Source organism: Syngnathus leptorhynchus, chromosome 2 (assembly GCF_054491065.1).
Source record: "Syngnathus leptorhynchus isolate UIUO chromosome 2, UIUO_Slep, whole genome shotgun sequence".
Taxonomy (NCBI): Eukaryota; Metazoa; Chordata; class Actinopteri; order Syngnathiformes; family Syngnathidae; genus Syngnathus; species Syngnathus leptorhynchus.
The window spans coordinates 17,212,050-17,232,757 of NC_141196.1; the positions used below are offsets into that span (position 1 = coordinate 17,212,050).

The 20,708-nt window shown below is 40.6% G+C and overlaps 1 protein-coding gene across 1 annotated transcript in view; it reads left to right on the forward strand.

Annotated features, from left to right (window-relative positions):
• LOC147061083 (teneurin-3) overlaps positions 1-20,708 on the forward strand; it is a 168,275-nt gene that overhangs the window by 78,252 nt on the left and 69,315 nt on the right. The window contains exons 5-7 of the mRNA XM_085905468.1: positions 11,581-11,706; positions 14,388-14,602; positions 20,198-20,408. Coding sequence (XP_085761594.1) covers positions 11,581-11,706; positions 14,388-14,602; positions 20,198-20,408 — 552 coding nt within the window. The remainder of the gene's footprint in view (positions 1-11,580; positions 11,707-14,387; positions 14,603-20,197; positions 20,409-20,708) is intronic.

The window sequence follows — 20,708 nt, forward strand, 5'->3', positions numbered from 1 at the left end:
ATTGGTCTTTAAACAGTCCTCTTCATCAAGCTGTTCGCACAGCCATGACATGTCCACTAATTTAACTGAACAGCAAGCTAGCATTAATTACACAACAAATGGGTGAAAAAATATTGTGGAAACAATGAATATACAACAAAACTGACACGTTGACACACAACACAATTTCATCTGCTCAATCCACGAGCAATTAGTTCAACAAGAAAAAGTGTGTTCCCTTCTACAAAATGTCACTAAAATTGATATCACAGTTTGGGGTCATATCACTTAACTAAGGCTATTATGAGCACATTACATGGTAAAATATAAAACACAAACAGAATATGAACATTTAAATATGAACTATTCCTGGCCATCAAAGAAACGTGCCACACCAAACTGCGCACATGGAGCAAAGCGGGCTACAGGGCTCGCGAAACTCATTGGTCGTTGTTAACCATCCATTTTGCAGAGCATAATTTGCCCTCGCCATAAAATGTTGTCATCCGTGTCCTTAAAGTATCTCCACACAGACGTGGCACAGTTCCCACAGGGAATGTGTCTGTCAGGAAGGCTATACAGTTCAGTGTTGCAGAATTTATACAATTGACGTGAATATCATGTGTCCCTATTGTAAGATCACATTGGATCCATTTCATATCTGCTTTGTATTGAAGAGCGAGAATCGAGGAGGCTCCACAAAGGAGCGACAATCAGTGAAAGAGTGATGTTTCCTTTTCGGAAATCACTTCGCTCCTCTCCAAAGATGTACTAAAAAATCTTTTTTTTTTGTCATTCCTTGATTATTTTAGATTAGTAATGCATATTTTCCCAAGTCTTTGTTTTGTATGAGGGAGTATTTATTTTTTTTAAAGGCTCAATGACACTGGTTCATAGTGAGGCTGCAATGAAAATCTGCAATAATTATGCCATAATGCTTTCAAATACATTTAGCCACATCACTGAAGTACGTTTTTAGTTCTTAAGCAGTTTTTCCATTCCATGCACTAATACAATTTTAATACAGTTATTCAATTAGTTTGTGTTAGTACTTCTAATGCCTCAATTGTAGTGTGAAGGTTTGTTATATTTGTAATTGTTTGAATTAATTTTTTACTTCAATTATTGCTTGATGCCAAAACAACTTTGCACTTATTTAACAATTTAAAATATTTTTTTGAGATAATTGTAATTAATTTTGAATACTGTCATAAAATAAAACAATGATGATGCATTATTATTTCATGGTCAGAAGAAACAATTTTTGCAGAAAATACAGCAATATTACCGTAATTCCCGGACAATAAGCAGCTACTTTTTGCACAAGATTTGAACTCTGCAGCTTGTCGTCCGGTGCGGCGTATCTATGGATTCTCCGTGATTTTTGTGATGACTAATACACTTATACACTCGTAAAAAGGCTGTGGAGCGCTGTTGTGCAGCACCGCTTTGCTGGGTGGAGGGATGTGACCAGACACACGGTCACTGGGGAGAAGAGTGGTGTTTTGATTGCATGTCCGTCCGCCAGGCAAATAGTGCCGTATAATTGACACAAAGAGACAGAACGAGATCAAGACAGACATTACTGAAGAAAGGAAGCTTTTATACACAAACTCTTTTTATGGGGGACAAAATAAATGCATATGATGCCGCTTTTAAGTTAAAGGCAGTCGATTTGGCTCTTAACGAAGAAACGAGAGCTGCTCATGCACTCTAGAGGTTGCCCCCGGTCACTAGAGGGCACTGGGCTATTGTTGATTACATTTTGTTGCGTCACCCTTTTCTTTATTTATTTCCCAGTCACATCCACTCTGCTGCTATACGTGTAGCTCGTATCACATTGCCAACTTTACCCCCGCAAGTGGTCCCATTTTATTTATTATTAGTTTGGGTTGCTAGTGTACCCTGCACATTAAGTTTATTGTGGTTGTCGCTAAGATTTATACATGTTTGTATGTTTGCATCTCTGTCAATAAAGTTCATGTTAATATAAGGTATGTGTCCCCAAAGAACCATCTCTTTCCTGACAATATTATTTGTGTTTATCCTCTTAAAAGTGGTAGTTAAATAATCTGCGACGTATGGTCCGGTGCAGCTTATATGTGAACAAAACAAGATTTTCCACTAAATTTAGCTGGTGCAATTTATAATCAGGTGCGGCTTATAGTCCAGAAATTACGGCAGTTAAATAAAATTGTTAAATTAGGATGAAAATTAAATAATTTACAAGCACAAGAGTGAATATTTATTTTACTACTAAGTTAAAAAAATGTGTACACATTACATTATAGCATAATATGGATATTAACTTTTTTATTTTGTCTCTACTGAATGTGAATGACCTGGCCCATCTGTCCATTTTAAAAATCAAATGTGTCCCCTTGAGCAAAACAAGTTTGCCCACCCATGCTCTACATAAATGCAGGCTGTCCGCCATTTAATTACCATTAAAAGACTGAAGCCGCCTATGCACAGTCTGCATGTTCTTCCTCCCACAGTCGGAACATGCGCACTGTAAAAAAAGCAAAACATCTATTAGCGCGATGATCTTTATTGTCTCACTCACCCACACACTCTAAGCCACACAGACAGAATAATTGCTTACAGCAATAAGAAGTTATTACTTATTGTTAAGATAAATATAAAAATTAACTTTAACTTTCTGTAATGTAGATTTTTGCTCAATTGCTGTGTTTGGCAGGCATCAATGAGAGTTGGTAGATGCTCAAATACTATACAATCAATACGTGTAGTTATCTTATGGCCTATGCTGATTTATTGATGCGGAATAGTTGTGTCACGTATGTTTATTGATACGGTGTGTTGAGAAATGATATTAATATAATAACGATACTGTACGAAGGCATGCTGGTGCACTGGTTAGCACAGCCGCCACAAAGTTCAGATGTGCAGGGTTCGATTCCGGCCTCGGTCTTCTGTGTGGATTTTTCTTGTGTGGGTTTTTCCCGGGACATTGGAGACATGTATGGGAGGCCAATTGATTGAGTGTGGATGGTTGTTTCTCTATGAATGTTGTGTGATTGGCTGGCAACCCCTTTACCGCCCAAGGACCAAGGACTGCTGGGATGGGCTCCAGCACAGCCGCAATCCTCAAAGTATCAAGCGGTTCAAAACAAATATTAGTTTTTCTACCTGAGAGATACTGAATGTGTTTTGAAATCCAGTTCCCTTCACAGTAATTGTAAAATAACCTGCATGCTATTGTTTAACTTTGTAAATAATCAGCTCTCTTCATCTGTAGTTAACTACAGATAGAGTAGTAGATTACTGTCCTGGCAACGTTTTTACTAACGTTCACCTCCAGTTGTCCTTCCAGCATTGCCAGACGAACAAGTCGCTTGTGCTCCTTCTGATAGTTTGTCACTGTCAATGAGACACCTGCGGGGGAGCAGGGGAGCAGGGGAAAGCGACAAAGCTAAAGTCAGGGAACCAGTCTGTCCCAATGTGTTTTATTCAGAAACTGAAACCAATGCAAAGAATGCTCATGATTTAAGGCTATAATTAGCGTGTCATAATCAGCGTATTTGAAATGAAATGGAAAATGGAAGCAGCAGACGACGACGCCTTCTTCCTTCCTCCAGTCTTAGTGAAAGAAACGCATGACTCTATTATCTCCCGGTGGCATTAGACAATCTTTAGACGTGTCATTCTGTGAAATGGAACACCACAGACAGGCTGCCTCTAGAGAGCGTGTCTGGCGTCACTCTTAATCTATATATGTACACTTTTTTTTCCTGGTTGTTGTTGGAAATTGGAAACCTAATACGACTCAAATGAATCTGTCTCACTTTGCCTCTGCTCAAAATATCCTTCTGCTTTGATGGGAAGCACCTCCCTAACCACCTAACCCATTCTTATTACAAACACCAAACAGTTCCATAGATGTCTCATGGTAAAATTATTTAATTTGTATTTAAATATTGCCTTATCTTCAATGACTGACAAAACTATAGCCCAAACTAAACACATGGACTTTCTCTTAATTGTCACATGGTAAAAGTAATGATGTACTTTAAATGACCTATAGCCAATTTAAACACCCAGAAAGGCACATACCTTCCCTTAATTGTCACATCATAATATAATGATTGAATATTATTGCCAAATCTAACACCAAACTAAAGACGTGCGCCCTTCCCTGCCTCGTACACTAAAATTAATGATGGATTTTACAAGGGCTGCTCGATTATGAATACCCATTCTTATGACAAACACCAAAGAGTCCCTTAGATGACTCATGTTAAAATTGTTAAATTATTTAAATGTTTTCTGTTCTTCGATGACTGACAAAACTATAGCCCAAACTATACACATGGCTTTTCTCTTAACTGCCACATGGTAAAAGTAATGATGGACTGTACTATAGCCCATTTAAACACCCAGAAAGGCACATACCTTCCTTTATGTGTCAAATCATAAGCTAATGATTGAATATTAGTGCCAAATCTAACACCAAACTAAAGACGTGCGCTCTTCCCTGTCTGGTACACTAAAATTAATGATGCATCTTACATGGACTGCTCGATTATGAAAAACATATTAAAAATACTTTTTGGGATATGGGCAACCAGGGCGGCTCGGTGGGGCACTGGGTAGCACGTCCGCCTCACAGTTAGGAGGGTGCGGGTTCGATTCCACCTCCGGCCCTCCCTGTGTGGAGTTTGCATGTTCTCCCCGAGCCCGCGTGGGTTTTCTCCGGGCACTCCGGTTTCCTCCCACATCCCAAAAACATGCTTGGTAGGCCGATTGAAGACTCTAAATTGTCCCTAGGTATGAATGCGAGTGCGGATGGTTGTTCGTCTCTGTGTGCCCTGCGATTGGCTGGCAACCGGTTCAGGGTGTCCCTCGCCTACTGCCCGATGACGGCTGGGATAGGCTCCAGCACGCCCGTGACCCCCGTGGGGACTAAGCGGTTCAGAAAATGGATGGATGGATGGATATGGGCAACCATAGTTAGTCGCTATTTTGGGGAGAAGGGTTTCAATATCATTAGCCTGCTCTTTTTGGGTAAAAGTAACACTAGTTTATCTTCTTTTTGAGAAAGTAAAATGACACTTTGTCTTTTTAAAAGATTAGCTTTGTGTGTGTGTGGGGGGGGGGGGGGGGTTCAACAATAAATTATTTGTTTTTCTTAAAAATAACCCAAAAGACTTAAGTTCTTACATCAATAGCTAAAGCAGGGATGGAGAACCCCGGTCCCACGTGACGCATGTCCTGCCTGTTTTACATCCTCCCTTGTCTTTCAGCCTCTTTATTTTGTCAAAACTGACTCTTCACAAACCTTTTACAGTCAGGAATCAGGGGCCTTGTGAGCAGGTGACACATGGCCCAGCAAGAGCCCTGACTGTCTTCCAGCTGTGCTTCCTGTCTGGCATAGTGGTAAATGTACCACATCTGTATCTGTGCTAAAAGTGCATTTATTGGCCTAACATTTGTTGCTGTTTATGAGGCATTATCATTCAATTCAGATGCTTATTTGTGTTTTATTTGGCTTTAACGCACATTGAGCAACGACGTGAGTCACTTCAGAGTAGTTAGTCCCTAATGATACATTTCCACCCAACAGTACACTGATTTCAATTGCTATAAGTCAGGAAGGTACCAAGGTAATTAAGACAGCAGTTTTTGAATAAATTTAATATGAAACTCAGAAAATAGTCTCTCCGGCATGTCCTGGGTCATCCCCTGGACCTCCTTCCGGTGGGACATGCCCAGAAAACCTCACCAGGGAGGCCTCCAGGAAGTATCCTAATCAGATGCCCAAACCACCTCATCTGGCTCCTCTTAACGCAGAGGAGCAGCGGCTCAAACCAGAGCTCCTCCTGGCTGACTGAGTTTGTCACTCTGTCTCTATGGGAGAGCCTGGCCACCCTGTACTCATTTCAGCCACTTACACAATCATAGTTTGTCTTCATTTTAACAAGCTACACAAAGAAATGCAACTAACTTATCGGACATAATGCCAGAAGCAGACTTTGTCCAGTCTGACATAAAAGCTTAAATCTTTTATTTCTTAATTCAGTGCATCATCAATACTTGTTTGGAGTTTTAGGAAATAAAAGATGCAAACAAGTACAACAGTGACCGTTTAATCAATCTGAATTGTTAATATACTGTAAATAAAAACGGCAAAGGCATTGGTTGTCGATGTGAAGGGTTGCTGGCCAGAGGCTGACACGGGGCCCGAGAGCAAGGTAGTGCTACTTTCCAACTATTCCTGTCATAATTGTGAATATAAGTCCAGGCTGCACAGAGTTGCTTTTGGCACAAGCCGACTCCAGATGGGCCACATCGTTACTTCTGCTATCATGAGCAATTATCATGGTGATCTGCACAAAGTCTGACATGTGAATATTTAAATTTGTCTCCTCACACCACTGTAGTACATAAAGAAGCCTTACACATTTTTTTTTTTAAAACCTCACATGATTTTTTGTTTTAACCCTGAGTTTAAACTAACATGTAACGGATCTACAAATCCAACCTTTTTTTCAATTTATGACGAGCAAAGATTTTCCACGGGGCACGCTCCTAACATAACAGATAAAAGGTCAGCTTTAAGCAGGAAAGAGGGATTTTTTGCGGCAGGCCATAAATATTCATTGCGACTGGCCAAGGTTGCCGGAATAATTTATGGAAATGACGTGATATTCACGAGGTAAGTGGCGAACGGCCCCCAGGTGGAATGAAAGTGCTCGAGGGGGAAGAATCTGATTTAAGAGCCAATTGGCACAAACATTGGATAATGATACATGCGGAGCACTGACCTGTGAGTCAAAATAGGATTATATTTGCATGACCTGAGATGTGACAGCCAGATAAAATGTTTCTTGGATACATTCCTATATACAGATATGTGAATGTGAACAGCAACAATGGTCTGTAGCATGAAACTGTATGCTGTAAAAAACTATGCATCTATCAATAAAATACATTGGGTGGATGGATGGATGGATGGATGGATGGATGGATGGATGGATGGATGGATGGATGGATGGATGGGTGGGTGGACGGGTGGATGGATGGACGGGTGGACGGGTGGATTGGTTGATGGATGGATTGTATGGCTGGACTGGATGGATGATGTCAACATCATGTGTCCAGAAGTAGCAACATAAACTCCAGGGGTTGAATTCGCGAATGCCATGCTATGACAGCGCAAATCATCACTGATAACACCCCCATGCTTCACTCTGGGCATGCAACAGTCTGGGTGGTACACTTCTTTGGGGCTTCTCCACACCGTAACTCCTGGATGTGGGTAAAACAGTAAAGGTGGACTCATCAGAGAACAATACATATTTCACATTGTCCACAGACCAAGATTTGTGCTCCTTGCACCATTGAAACCAACGTTTGGCATTGGCACAAGTGACCAAAGGTTAGGCTGTAACAGCCCGGCCGCGTATATTTACCCTGTGGAGCTCCCGACGGACAGTTCTGGTGGAAACAGGAGAATTGAGTTGCACATTTAATTCTGCCGTGATTTGGGTTGCTGTCCTTTTATGTTTTTTGGATCCGAAGTGATCATTAACAATGTGAACCAGCCCTTAAAACTCTTTTTGTCTACTTGCACGTATTTTGACAGTGATTCATATACAACATTCCTAAACAAAGCAGGGATTGATAGACTTCCTGTAGCAATTTCACTCTCTTGTCTAATGCAGCCTACATTTGATATCCTCTCCAGCCACCGTGAACCTCTCAAGTTGTTCACTGCAAGTCGATATCCAGCTACAGAAGCTCTGGAAAGAAAAAAAAAAAGAAAAAATTTTCCTGCACATTAAATGGCCAGGGAATCACGATGCTTCCTCAGCATTTTCTCCTCTGCTCTTTCTCTTTGACGGAGGAGATTGGTCTCTCTCTATCTCTCTCGCTCTCTCTTTCTTTCTCTCTCTATCGATCTCTCTTGCTCTCTCTCTCTCTCTCTCTCTCTCTCTCTCTCTCTCTCTCTCTCTCTCTCTCTCTCTCTCTCTCTCTCTCTCTCTCTCTCTCTCTCGCTCCTCCTCCCTCTCAAAAGAAGGGACTTAGATGGTGCAAGGGCAAGTGACATGAAAGCTAGTCTGTGTTTTTGTTATGTAACACAGAACTCCGCCACCATTATTTTGCCAGCTTTCTTTAAAAACTGAGATCACATCCTCAATGAGGACTAGAATCTTTGCTGCGCTTACAGATTGGGAATTGAGGACTTTAGGCTGTCCCCTTCACCATGACTATCACTGGCAAACCGGGCCTGGAGATGGTGATGCCATACTACTGAAAATGACAGCAGATTTGCTCAGGACTCAGGTAACAACCAATCATAGTGGCTCACCTGTTTTCTTAGTTTGTTTATGTAACATCCACATGCTGAGCTGGATTGCTCTTTATCTGAGCCCTGAGCAATGGTTGTCATTTTCAGTCGACAGCAAGTGGCAAAATGGCCACCCAAATGAGTGAATTTTGTTGCTTAATTCATATTTCACAATGTTATTAGAATATCGTGTTTGGACTAGGTGCAGAGAACATGTTATTGTATACCTTTTGAGTTGACTTCCGTACTATACTTCAAGTGGGAGTGGCTGTTTTTTAATAGCGAGAGAGTGTAGACAAGCACTAAGAAACACTATACAAACTGCGTTTTCATAGATTGTGAAGGAAAAACTATTTGTTATATGTCTGAAATAGAGGTGGAGCAATAATATAATAATCAGCAACTAATCGACTATCACATTAATATTTTTTGGTTTTTGCTGATTGATTAATTGTTTAACTACCTTTTTTTATTTAAAATTGTTCATATACTCTGTTCATATACCATTCTCTGCAGTAAATAGTTCAGATTTCTGTACTCCTTCATTGAATCAAAATAAAACTTTTGGTTTTAAGTAGAATAATGATAGTCATTGTTTTTGCCAGTTTTTTTTTAAATGCTATCAACCTAACCAACAACCAAATAATAATTTATTCTTGTTTTTGATTTTCTGCAGTCAATTTGAAATAACTTTGTTTTTGATTAAAGGGATGGAAATCAAAATATTTGTATCCGATTCATTGATTAATCGACAATAATGATAATAATTAATGAGATGGGAGGTGTAAATATCCCCTCCCTGAAGGCGACCACGATTGTGAGTGATGTGAGTCACCCCACTCACATTTGTTTGATCTACTGCCCTCTGGGAAGAGGTACAGAAGCCTACGCTCCCACACCACCAGACTCACCAACAGCTTCATACTCCAGGCTGTTAGGATCCTGAACTTCCTCCCCCCTCCACCCTCGGCTGCATAACGTCGTGGTCTTTTGGGCCAAGTTGGCTGCCTTGCACTACTCCTCCTGTACTTTTGTGCAATGTTCTGTCTGCTGTATGCACACTTGCTCCATTTCAACCATGTTGCTCTTATTTCTTTATTTATTTCTTTATTTATTTATTTCTTTATTTATTGCTCTTATTTATTAATTGTATGTGCCTCCTTGTTTTTACTTTTGTATTGTTTAGTTGAATGTTTTGTTTGTCCGTGGACCAATATAATATGATATATATGATATCCACCGTCGGATAGGTGGAACGCAATGTCAATCTCTTTGTGTTTTGACATGTGAAGAAGTTGACAATAAAGCAGACTTTGATAATCGACCAATCGATTGATGATCAAAATAATTGTAGATGGTTGCCCCAGTCTGAAACATATTATTTATTGCAAACTTGATTTGCTTTTTACTGAGTGCAAATGTGCTTCCTGTTTACATTATTACATTGTGTCCCCGTGACCGATGCAAAAAGAAAGTGACATTATGTGGCTTTGATACATTTTGATACACTTAGAACACTAATCATGTCGTTTACAAACCTATCACCCAATTGGAACCAGAAAAGGCTAACTACAGGTATCGAAACAATTCCAAACCAAATGTTTTATTTAAAAGGACACATTAAAATCCTCACTGTTGGTGCCTCGGGGGCTCTGGTAAAACCATCGCTGTGTTAATTTGCCGGCACTGCCGTGCCAACAGCGAGGAGACATGCTAAAGCAACAGGGCTCCTGCACGCCTTGATTGAAACGACCGCTATCAGTGTCGCCTCGCTGCAAAACATGCACGTACAAACAATGTGAAATCAATTACCAGCTTTCCAAAGAGTTGTTCTGCCTCCATCCTCTCGGGTAAAAAATACTCATACTCTGTATGTAAGTACAAGTACAGATTCTTGTGTTAAACATGGAGCTGGTAAAGTTCTGACAAAGTACACATGCTGAAATGTGCTAAGTACAAAAGTAGAAATAATGTTTTGTCAACTACAATATCTGTTTCGATAAATTGCCACAATGAAAATAAAACAAAAACAAGTATTTTCCGCGAGCATGGGATAGTGTTGGCTCAAGCTTTTATGCTACCAAAATAACTTATTGTATCTATGACAAAATTGTAAATAGATAAACAAAAAAGAATGCATAACAACTGTAAAATTGTACCTTTCTACCAGAAAATTATGTTTTAGGCTGGCATGAGCTATGACACATTCACCACAATTTTTATGGAGTCAAAATCATCTTGCCTCACCCAATCTGTTGTCAACACCATTAATGCTCTCTGTTTCATGCCTTGTCAAGTCGATTGTATTTATGCTGAAACAGTTCCACAACAAAAATTATCTGAAGGCACTATACACATTGACAGGTCAAAAACAACACTCCTCATATATTAGAAAGCACCAACTAAACCCCAAATAGCAAGCACTTGGCAACAGAGGCAAGGAGAAAAAAAAAAAAACTCTTGCAGAAAAAAAACGCAAACAGAACCCATGCTCTGTGGGGTGACCGTCTGTCCCAGCGGGTTGTGTTAAGATGGAGAGACAGAGTATACAGTGACAGAGGGTAGACAGAGAGAAAAACTTGACAGAAGTGTTGAGTGACTAAAGGTGGAAAGCAAGACTAATGACCATAGAGACCGACGTTTTGACAAACAGTAATAGTCACATAATGGCTACAATTGTTGCAGAATTTTTTTTCCCACCCAATACGACTCCAGGATCTCAATCAAAGTAAACAATTTTTTTCTACGTTCACCTCTTCACCACCACGCTCTCCTTTACAACCAAATTGTAGTAGAAAGTACCAATGATCAAATTTAGGAAGAGAAAATCCCCAAAATTGTTGTATTAAGATAGAGAGACATAGTATACAGCGACAGAGGGTAGACAGAGAGTAAAACATGACAGAAGTGTTGAGTGACTGAAGGTGGAAAGCAATAATGACCACAGCGACAGACAAATTGTTTTTTTTCACCTTATACAACTCCAGGATATTAATCAAAGTCAACTTTTTCTCTCTCTACTTTCACCTCTTCATCACCACGCTCTCCTTTTCACCTAATTTCAGTAGGAAGTATCAAATTTAGCAAGGGAAAAGGTCTTCCGAAAAATAAATATAATCAAGTGAAGTATATATAACAAACAAAAAAAATCAAGTACTTAAAGTATTTGTATATTTTTATTACTTTCCACACCTGCCTGCACAGGTGCCTTATTTGTCTGCTTTATATTTTTTGGGGCAAATTTGCTTACTTATACCTACTAAGCAGTTTTTCCGTGTACTTCGCAGGCATGCACCTTTTTGGCCTCAATTGGCAGCTGCAGGAGTTGGACAGCCAGCCAGCATTTGAAAATGGCGGAGTCGGAAAGGCCGGACCCACACTGTCTAGTGCCGTCACGTCCCTTGCCGCAGACGGTGAAGAAAACAAATTTTTCTTTTCCTTTATGCATATATGTTTTAATGCTCCCATTAAAACATATATGCCTTTAACATATTATCACCTTTAACACTTAACGCCTCCCAAATAAAAACAAAACGCTAACATCAGTGCAGCATTGGAACGTGCAAAACAATGCATAACACTGGCTCGTTGAACCCCGGCTATGTTTAAATCCTCATAAGCGCTAATGAATATGACACGGGGAAGCTTGTGGGCTCTTTAAAAGGCGATCAATAGCCGCCCGTTATTCTCTCTAGAGGTTACAGTTGGCTCCCAGTCTCGCCTCTGACTAGAGTTAAAGTGACAGCCAATGGCCTTTAAATTCAAACACTGAAGCAACACAAGTAGTATCTGGGTGCAAATACACGGTCCAAATGCATACGCACACACACACAAACATAGACCCACAGACAGTGACAGTACGGTATGCTAAATATTCTCTCCAATGTAAACAGTATATCACAATTGTTAAGTGAAAGTGCCATCTAAAACTAAATGAAATGGGACTATGATGGTGATATGTGACAAGTGTATGTGCTTGGAGAACACACATGCCATTATAGGACATCCGTATCTCAGTGTCTACTTAGAATAACAAGACAGTTTGTGGGGAATGCTGGGAAACAGCAAGAAAAAAGGCAGACTGAGAAGAGCAAAATTGACACCACGTCAAGACATAAATATGGTCACAAAAATGTGGAACAACCATACATCTGTAAAAGAAAAAAAAGAAAAATATTCAAGTAAAATGAATAGAGCTCCTTGTTACATAAACAAAAATTCACAAGACATCGGTGAGTGACCAAAACTACTTTAATGTTAATCATTATTTAAGACGCCTTCTCTTCATAACAAAAGATTATCTGTAATAGTTTGCATGAAATTTACAAGACGGCATACTGTGCTACTATTTTGGTGAGCAAGCGGTGAGCAAGTTATTCTCTCTGTAGACTCTTAAGGCCTTGGGAAAATATTAACAGCAACTTCCACAATTCTCAGAAACTGTTTTGGTTCTGAATTATGGGTTGACGACGTAAAGTGGTTCTGATGATGGCACTGATACCATTTCAGTACAGTACTATAATTTAAAATAAGTCAACGTACGAAGGGATGCTTTGCAATAATCTGGATTCACAAAAAGCTAACAGCTCATACAGCTCATACGCTGGATTTAGACAGAACATAGACCTCAAAACACAAGAGTGTTGACATTAGTCGGGTGAAGGTTCACTCGCTGTCGCGTGATGGTATTTCCCCCCCCAAAAAAAAAATCTTGTCGCTTGGTGTGCTTACCAACGAGATAGACAGGTAATGTTTGCACAACTTGGTCAAATGAGGAAATGTGTCCTCGTTTTGGACCCGCCTCAGGAAATCTTTATACGTGATAGGAATTTGTAGTGTTTTCAAGTAATCACAGAACTCTTCATGTGCAGTGGAATAAATTTGATGCTGTACTTCCTCTTTGATATATTTCACTTACAAGCGCAGGCGATAATGGCCCTGCAGGTCTGCTTGCCAACACTGGGGGCATCATTACATTAAACATATTTTATTCGGTAGCTAAACTCGGACCTTCAAAATAAAAACATCAAACAAACACTGTTCAAAATTCTTATCCAGCCTGTACCCCACTCCCTTTACTGATTCTCCCTTACTTACCAAATCTGTGCATTCAAAAACAGAAGACAATTTGATTCAGCCTTATCGAGGCTTGTCTGGTGGTGGGCGTAAGAGACGACAAGCTCAAGGGTTTTCCACGGGAACCATGACCACTCATTCATGACGTGGCCAGACGTCTGGCATAGGCAATCCTTCCGGCCAGTCGTGACATGGCCAGGGAACCTGCACGGCGGTCCAGGCAAACCAGCTGCAACATACACAGGGTCAAACTGCAATTGCACAGCGTGAGCAGCTGGAACAGGGGACAACTGTCGTGGCACAGGAAATGTGGCCTTGAGTTGCCATGGTGCTGAAAAACTGTGACCTTGAGTTTTTGTGCGATAGGAACTGGGGCTGTAAATTGCCACGGCACAGGAACTGAGACTTTATTGTCATTGTACAAGAACTGGGGCCTTGAGTTGCAACGGTGCAGAAACTCAGGCCAGCAACTGCTGAGGAGCAAGAACGGGAGGGAAACTTTGGCTGTTGAGCAACAGACATGATCAACAAGGTCACCTGGACAACACATCAAAGTCTTAACACCAAAGTCTTAACTTACTGATCAGAACAGGTGGAATGTGGAAACAAAAACTTAATGAGAAAGACAAGACAAAGGACACAGGGAAAACGTGAAAAGAAAACATGAAACAAATCCAAATTCAATAAATACAAAACCAACAAAAACATGTCTTTACAGGTGGACTAATTTTATACAGCATATTTATCAGTTGCTGTAAACAGCTATGCCTCCCCCTCAAGCTAAAAACTTGTCAATATAATCTTCTGAACGTGATTGTGGACTAGTAGTCAATAAGTCAACCAATCTGTATAACCCTTACTCTGGGGCTTCGAAAGTTACAGGTCGCTTATAAGACCACCCTTCACCCAGCACTTCACACATCAATTGAGCTGATACTGTTAATTTAGACTAGAAATTGCATGTTCTCTGAATCTTTACAAAAGTAACAATAACAACTATTCTGTTTCCGTCAACCAGGAAGGACGAGTGTTCTCCACCAGGAGAATAACTCTGTGGACACGGGACCTGTGGACGTTGGAAAGAGTGTGGCTCAAAGCGTTCCGCCAGGAGTGTTCTGGCGTTCCCAGCTCACCGTGGATAAGCCACACTTCCTCAAATTCAACATTTCTGTGCAGAAGAATGCCCTGATAGGTGTATACGGGCGCAAGGGTCTTGCACCGTCTCACACACAGGTGAGGACTTTAGCTTTTACTTTGTTACAGTATGTTTATGGTGTAAATGGGTTAGGGGTTGGCTTATAGGCTACTAATCAGCTAATTACGACCATGGCATCAAAATTGCAGTTCAGCGGGTACAGGCGTGGCGTGAATTAATTGTGTATGGGCTGATGCTGCGCAACTCTGTGACGCAAATGCCAATTTGAAAAATGCTCAATTTAGGCGCAGCATGCTGCAATGACATCTATCCAATAGGAGAGATAATAGCAAAGTGATTTCCAAGTGACAACAGTGAGCGATTTTGGTTTAAATGTTTGATGGTTAAGAGTTTAAGAGTTAGTCATAGGAGTTCTGTTTAGGGCTTAGCAGCTTAAGTTTAGTTATTAGGACATTGAGTTTAAAGTGTTAGGTCAGTGGTTGAAGTGAGATGTATGGCTAAAACTCGGGTTAGTTATTCAAGGCACAGTTAGGGTGGGAGTATTACGGTAATTTTAGAATTTTAAATCAATGCATCTTGTGTCAAGAATATCTGTTGATTGGACAGAAAACTAACCTGACCCAAACTGCCATTGTCCACACGCAGATTTAAAGAAAAATAGATTTCGACTGAATAAATAAATGTTTCGTCAGCTTTAACGTCACGGTTTCTGATTTACTTTGAATATATACATCTTTCATTGTCCCTTAAATGTCGGCTATTTTTCAACACGTTTGCAAAATGAACCGAAGTGTCACTTGAACGACATTGGTGAATTTCAGGTGTCTGGTGACATAACGGACGGAATTAAGCACTCAGACAACAGCTGCCTGTGAAAAAAAAGCTCTCAACCTCACCTTGTTGACATTCCGTTCTAGTGAAGAAGCACTTCACTTTAGTGCACAGGAGACAAGCTGTGTTGGTCACGCTGGTGAGATGGATTGCATTTTTAAGGTGATAGAGGAGGAAAGCTCAACAAATTCTAAGGTGGTAGCCTGGTAGTTACTAAGAAAATTTAAGGATTTGAGTTAGGGGTTTGGGAAACAATTATTAGGTAGTTAGTGTGAACAATGGCATGCAAAGTTCAACTATATAAAAGAGGAAAAGGGAGTGCTTAAGGCAACACCTAAGTTAGTTGTAAGGGATACGGATTACCTCAACACAATAAGAGGGTGTAGGGAGGTAAATAGCAAGAAAACAGGGTTAGGGATTTGATCACCTGAAAGGTTATGTTACGCTTAAATGGTTGGGGTTATAATTATGGTTTTGGGTTTGAGGCGAGATGGGGAACCCACAACAGAATAAAAAAGAAAAGCGCTAATTACAAACTAAACAACAAGTTTGGGTGATACAGGGATAAGGGATAAGAGTGAGGTTTTATTCCAGTGCAGTCGGAGGACACTGGTGAATTGGACTGCATTTTCTAGGTTGTAGAGAAAAAAAGAGAAAGAAATAAACTCAAAAATCAAAGACGAGTAATTAACAAGACGACCCCTTCTGTGTCAACGCCGTACGTCGCGTCAATCGCAGCCACCTCGGAGCGGCATTCAGCCGTAGATCAATGCATTTACTCAACTGAGCATGAAAGAGCCCGGCCGACGATATTGAGCGTCCCATTCACAGCCAGCAAAGGGGAGACAACATTTACGAGTAACAGCTTTTACGCCTCTTGTCAAATGTAGACCTTGTCCTCCTGCTATTGAGTCTCTGTCTGCGGCTGTACAAAGAAAATAAACTCGAGGGGGGGGAAAATGGACTTTTGTTAGGCTCTTTTCCTGAAGAATTTGTAGCAGGTCACTCAATCTAAAGGCTGTGTTTGTCCTCTGACTCCCTACACCTAATGTCACCACTATTGTTGGTCCTAGATGGGCTTAGAAAAGGTTCAAGCAACCTTATCGAGACTGATGCAGTCGACTGGAAGGTTCTAGGCTAGGTGGGATGGGACTGTATTATTGCTTCCCCAAACACAAAGAGGCCAACTTCCGCCAGGTTAATAACATCCACCAAGGCCCCTTTTTGCGGCCCGCTGCAATCAGAGGGTTGACTTCACCTGAGTGGTACGAAAGTCCGCCAAAAAATGGTTGCTGGAGTCCTTGTTTGTCACTTTCCGGGGTAATAAATCCTGTTATAAGGAATTTTTTTTATCACTTTTTCTTTCGTTTCCAACGATATACAATATTTACCACCGGGAGACAAAGCACCATTTTTCAAACAGCTTGTTCGATAGTGGTTCCATAGTTCTAAGGCATCACAAATGCTTCGTCTATCATGATTGTTCCAAGTATTCCACTCCCTCTTTCCATCCAGTGGACTATCAAAGTGAATCAGGAAGCACTTAACATTAACAAAACAAACATGTTTCGCACCGTGAGAAAAAAGAAGGAGCGATTTTTCCATTGCAGCAGAAAAAAAGCTAGTGGAAAACAAACAGTTTTTATCCTTTACAGACAAAAGGTTTCAAACATTTTCACCATGACGCCTCATGAACGTAATGGGCAACAAAAGCCAGTCAGTGTCAAATGAGGAAGCAGTTGAAAGGATGCTTAATCCTCAAGAATGGCTTTAAGGACATCACATAGCTCAGAAAATGAGTGAATTTTCTCAAAATCACACATTTTGGTTAATGATAAACAGTGTTTAAATAATTTACAGTACACCAATATAGAGGGCCCCGTTGCTGCGTTTACCTTATCCCCAAATGAATAAATAGGACCCTGGTGTTAAGGTAATGGGGTTAGGTGCATTTAGATCAGGGGTAGAGTTATGGTTATGGTTGGCATTTTGGTTGTGTTGTACTACGATTGGGACTCGGGAGTAAGAGTGAGGGGTTCGGCAAGAATTTACATGAGTTACGCTTCAAGTGGTTAGGGCTGGCGTACTGGTGTGCTTTTAGGTTGGGTTTAGGATTGAAATTTGGCGAACCACCTCGATTTTTTGAGCAGTGGTCTGCATTGGTCTGAACTTCACCCATTGAAATATGACGATACCATTGCCTTTTTTTATTTTCACATGTATTAGTTCCAGTGGAGTTTTGGGACTGTCTGGCTTAACTCCATGTATCGCCATGACTGCCTTGCATTTTCTAAATCAACCACACTGATCAGCTTTTCTGACTCCCTTCTTTCCCCTAGTCTTTGAATTGTCTTAATTTTTTGCCCATTGGCCAGTCTTGAGAATATGAATTGTCTGACTTTTATACAACAGAACATAGTTAGGATCATTCCTCTTGTTATACATAGTTAATACTGCTGTCAGAAATTGGTTTCCTTTTAGTGGACTCCGAGGATTCATTTCCACCATATACTGAACTTTCCTAGTTCAAAGTAAATGTTTTGTTTTCAGGTTTGAAATGTAGCCCTCGAGTAATTTGTCTATCAATCAGCTCAACCCAATGAACGTACACCTCACTTGGCAAAAGTGTCTGTTTCAGCCGTTCACCATTTGGCATCGAGGCGTCTTTCTTCAGCAGGAGCATGGTAGTGCCTCAAGTCAACCTTAAGTTTTGTTTTCTCTGCTATTGTTGCTTACCTTGTTATAGTGCAATCTGAGCTCCCCTAAAAAAAATCTGTGACAATTTGTATGCATCCCCTTGTTCCCCATTCCAAACACAAGTCTACACCAGAGGCCTGGTTTGTCAGCTTGTAGCTTGCAATGTCTTAAACCGGGGAATCCTCTTTCCTGCATCTGCTGTGTTTCGCTGTACCCATTAGCTTGTCTGGGGGACTGGTTGTTTTCTTCTGTGCCGCACAGTTGAGGTCCAAATGAGGTCCAGCTGTTCAGCGGGTGCTGTGAGAGCGGATGCACCTCTTCAATTATTTTGCCAGGCGGGAATCACGCCTTGTTTGTCTTGTAAGTCAATGTTTGTCCGCGGGAGGAGAAAGTACATTTAGACCCCTGCTTTGCTGTTCTAATGAAGAAGTTATCAATGGTATATTTCTATTGTCCTTTTTTTTAAATGTCGTATAATTACCATCAATCAACTCAATTGATTCATTTTTGATAGTATTACCGGCTCAGCATCTACTCGGTTGCTTGGATTATTTACATATTGTAAAATAAATACATACTTTGTTAGCCATCTGCAAACTTTAACCATCAGGTGTATAACTAAATTGTGCTTTGAATTATATACAAATAAAATAAATATAATTACGTGCCAAAACCAAGAGAGAGAGTGATTTTTTTTCCTCTTTAGTGCAGCAACTCACTTCCAACACCCACTGCCGGTAAAATCAACATTTCACTTAAACATTGGATTCCCACGTGCAAAACCCAATATGAGAAACTAAATGCACTGATATTCCTGCAAGGACCCAATCATCTATTGTATTTGTCATTTGTTCTCTTTAATGTCGGAGTAATGCAAAAAATAAAAATAAAATGAAAGTCAGCTATCGTTAGATCTTCGTGCCAAAGTGAGCTATTACTGTCACACACAGACAGCAATTTAAACAGTCTCAAATAAAGCCACAAGAATTATACTACAATAATTGGGTATACAGTATAAATGTATGTCATATTATGGTATGCTGAGATTATGTGAGGCAAATTAAGGCCATGTGTCGCCTAAAAATCATACATGCGCACAGTCAAATCAATGGATCACAATGTATGGCACTTCAAAGTTACATCTTGCATGTGAAAGTAATATGAGGCATATTGAAGTTATGTGTTCTATACAGACTACATATGGCATGGTGAGGCTATGTATTAGATATTAATGTTATCTCGGGCATATTAAACCCATCATACATCTGGTTATGTATGGCATGTTCACGCTATATGTGGCACATGAGGTTTATGTGATTTATTTTAAAGTGTGGCCTAACAATCATACACTTGTGTAGTCAAAACAATCATCTGCATCTGTCACCCATGTTTGGAATGTCAACCCTGTTTTGCATATCAGATTTATCCATCCATCCATCCATCCATCCATCCATCCATCCATCCATCCATCCATCCATCCATCCATCCATCCATCCATCCATCCATTATCTGTACCGCTTGTCCCCACGGGGGTCGTGGGCGTGCTGGAGCCTATCCCAACTGTCATCAAGCAATAGGTGGGGGACACCCCGAACTTGCCGCCAGCCAATCACAGGGCACACAGAGACGAACAACCATCGGCACTCTCACTCACACCTATTGGCAATTTGGAGTGCTCAATTGGCCTAACAAGCATGTTTTGGGGATGTGGGAGGAAACTGGAAGAACCGTAGGACCTTGAGAAAACCCACGCAGGCACGAGGAGTAAATTCAAACTCCACACAGGTAGGACCGGAGGTGGAATCGAAGCAGCACCCTCCGAACTGTGAGGCGGACGTGGTAACCAGTGCTCCACCATGCTGCCCCATATCAGGTTTATGTGAAGAATATTAGGTTTATTTTTGGTATATTACCAGCCATTTTAAATCCTTTTTAGACATACATTTTGAAAAAGGAAAACAATAGACTTAAAATGTACTTGGGATTGAATGTGTGAAGTCTGAAAAGACATACAAATGAATATGTCTTTTGTGATTAAAGGTATGTATGACTTCCTAATAATACACACACGTAGTTGACTACTCAATAACTTGCTCCTGAGCATTTTACCAATGACGTTGAAATTGTTGTGTTTTTTTCCGCAGTACGACTTTGTCGAGCTTCTGGATGGCAGCCGTCTTATTGCCAATGAACACCGTGCCCCGAGCGAGCCAGAGAGGGGAGCCCGCTTGGAGCACCAGGTGGTGATCCACCAGGCGGGATTTATCCAGTACTTGGACACTGGGGTGTGGCACCTGGCATTCTACAATGACGGACGCAGCATAGAGACAGTGTCCTACAACACCATCATCCAGGGTACGACTGTTTTCAACTGAAAATGCCACATCGGCTGTCTGTGTTTAGGAAACGTTACTACTATGTATCAGAGGGTCAGAGGCTGGATTTCATATTAATCCTTAAACGTGGTTTAAATGACACACTGGTTTCTTCTTTCAAGTGGGGTATAATAGCATTAAAAGCATATCCAAATATAGACAAAATAACAGACCATAGACTCACAAAATGTTAGATGAAGTCTTTAGCGTGAAATCTTTGAATGAACCTTGAGCTGATAGCCTTTACAAGTGAAAAGTATATCTCCAAGGGCTATTCAAA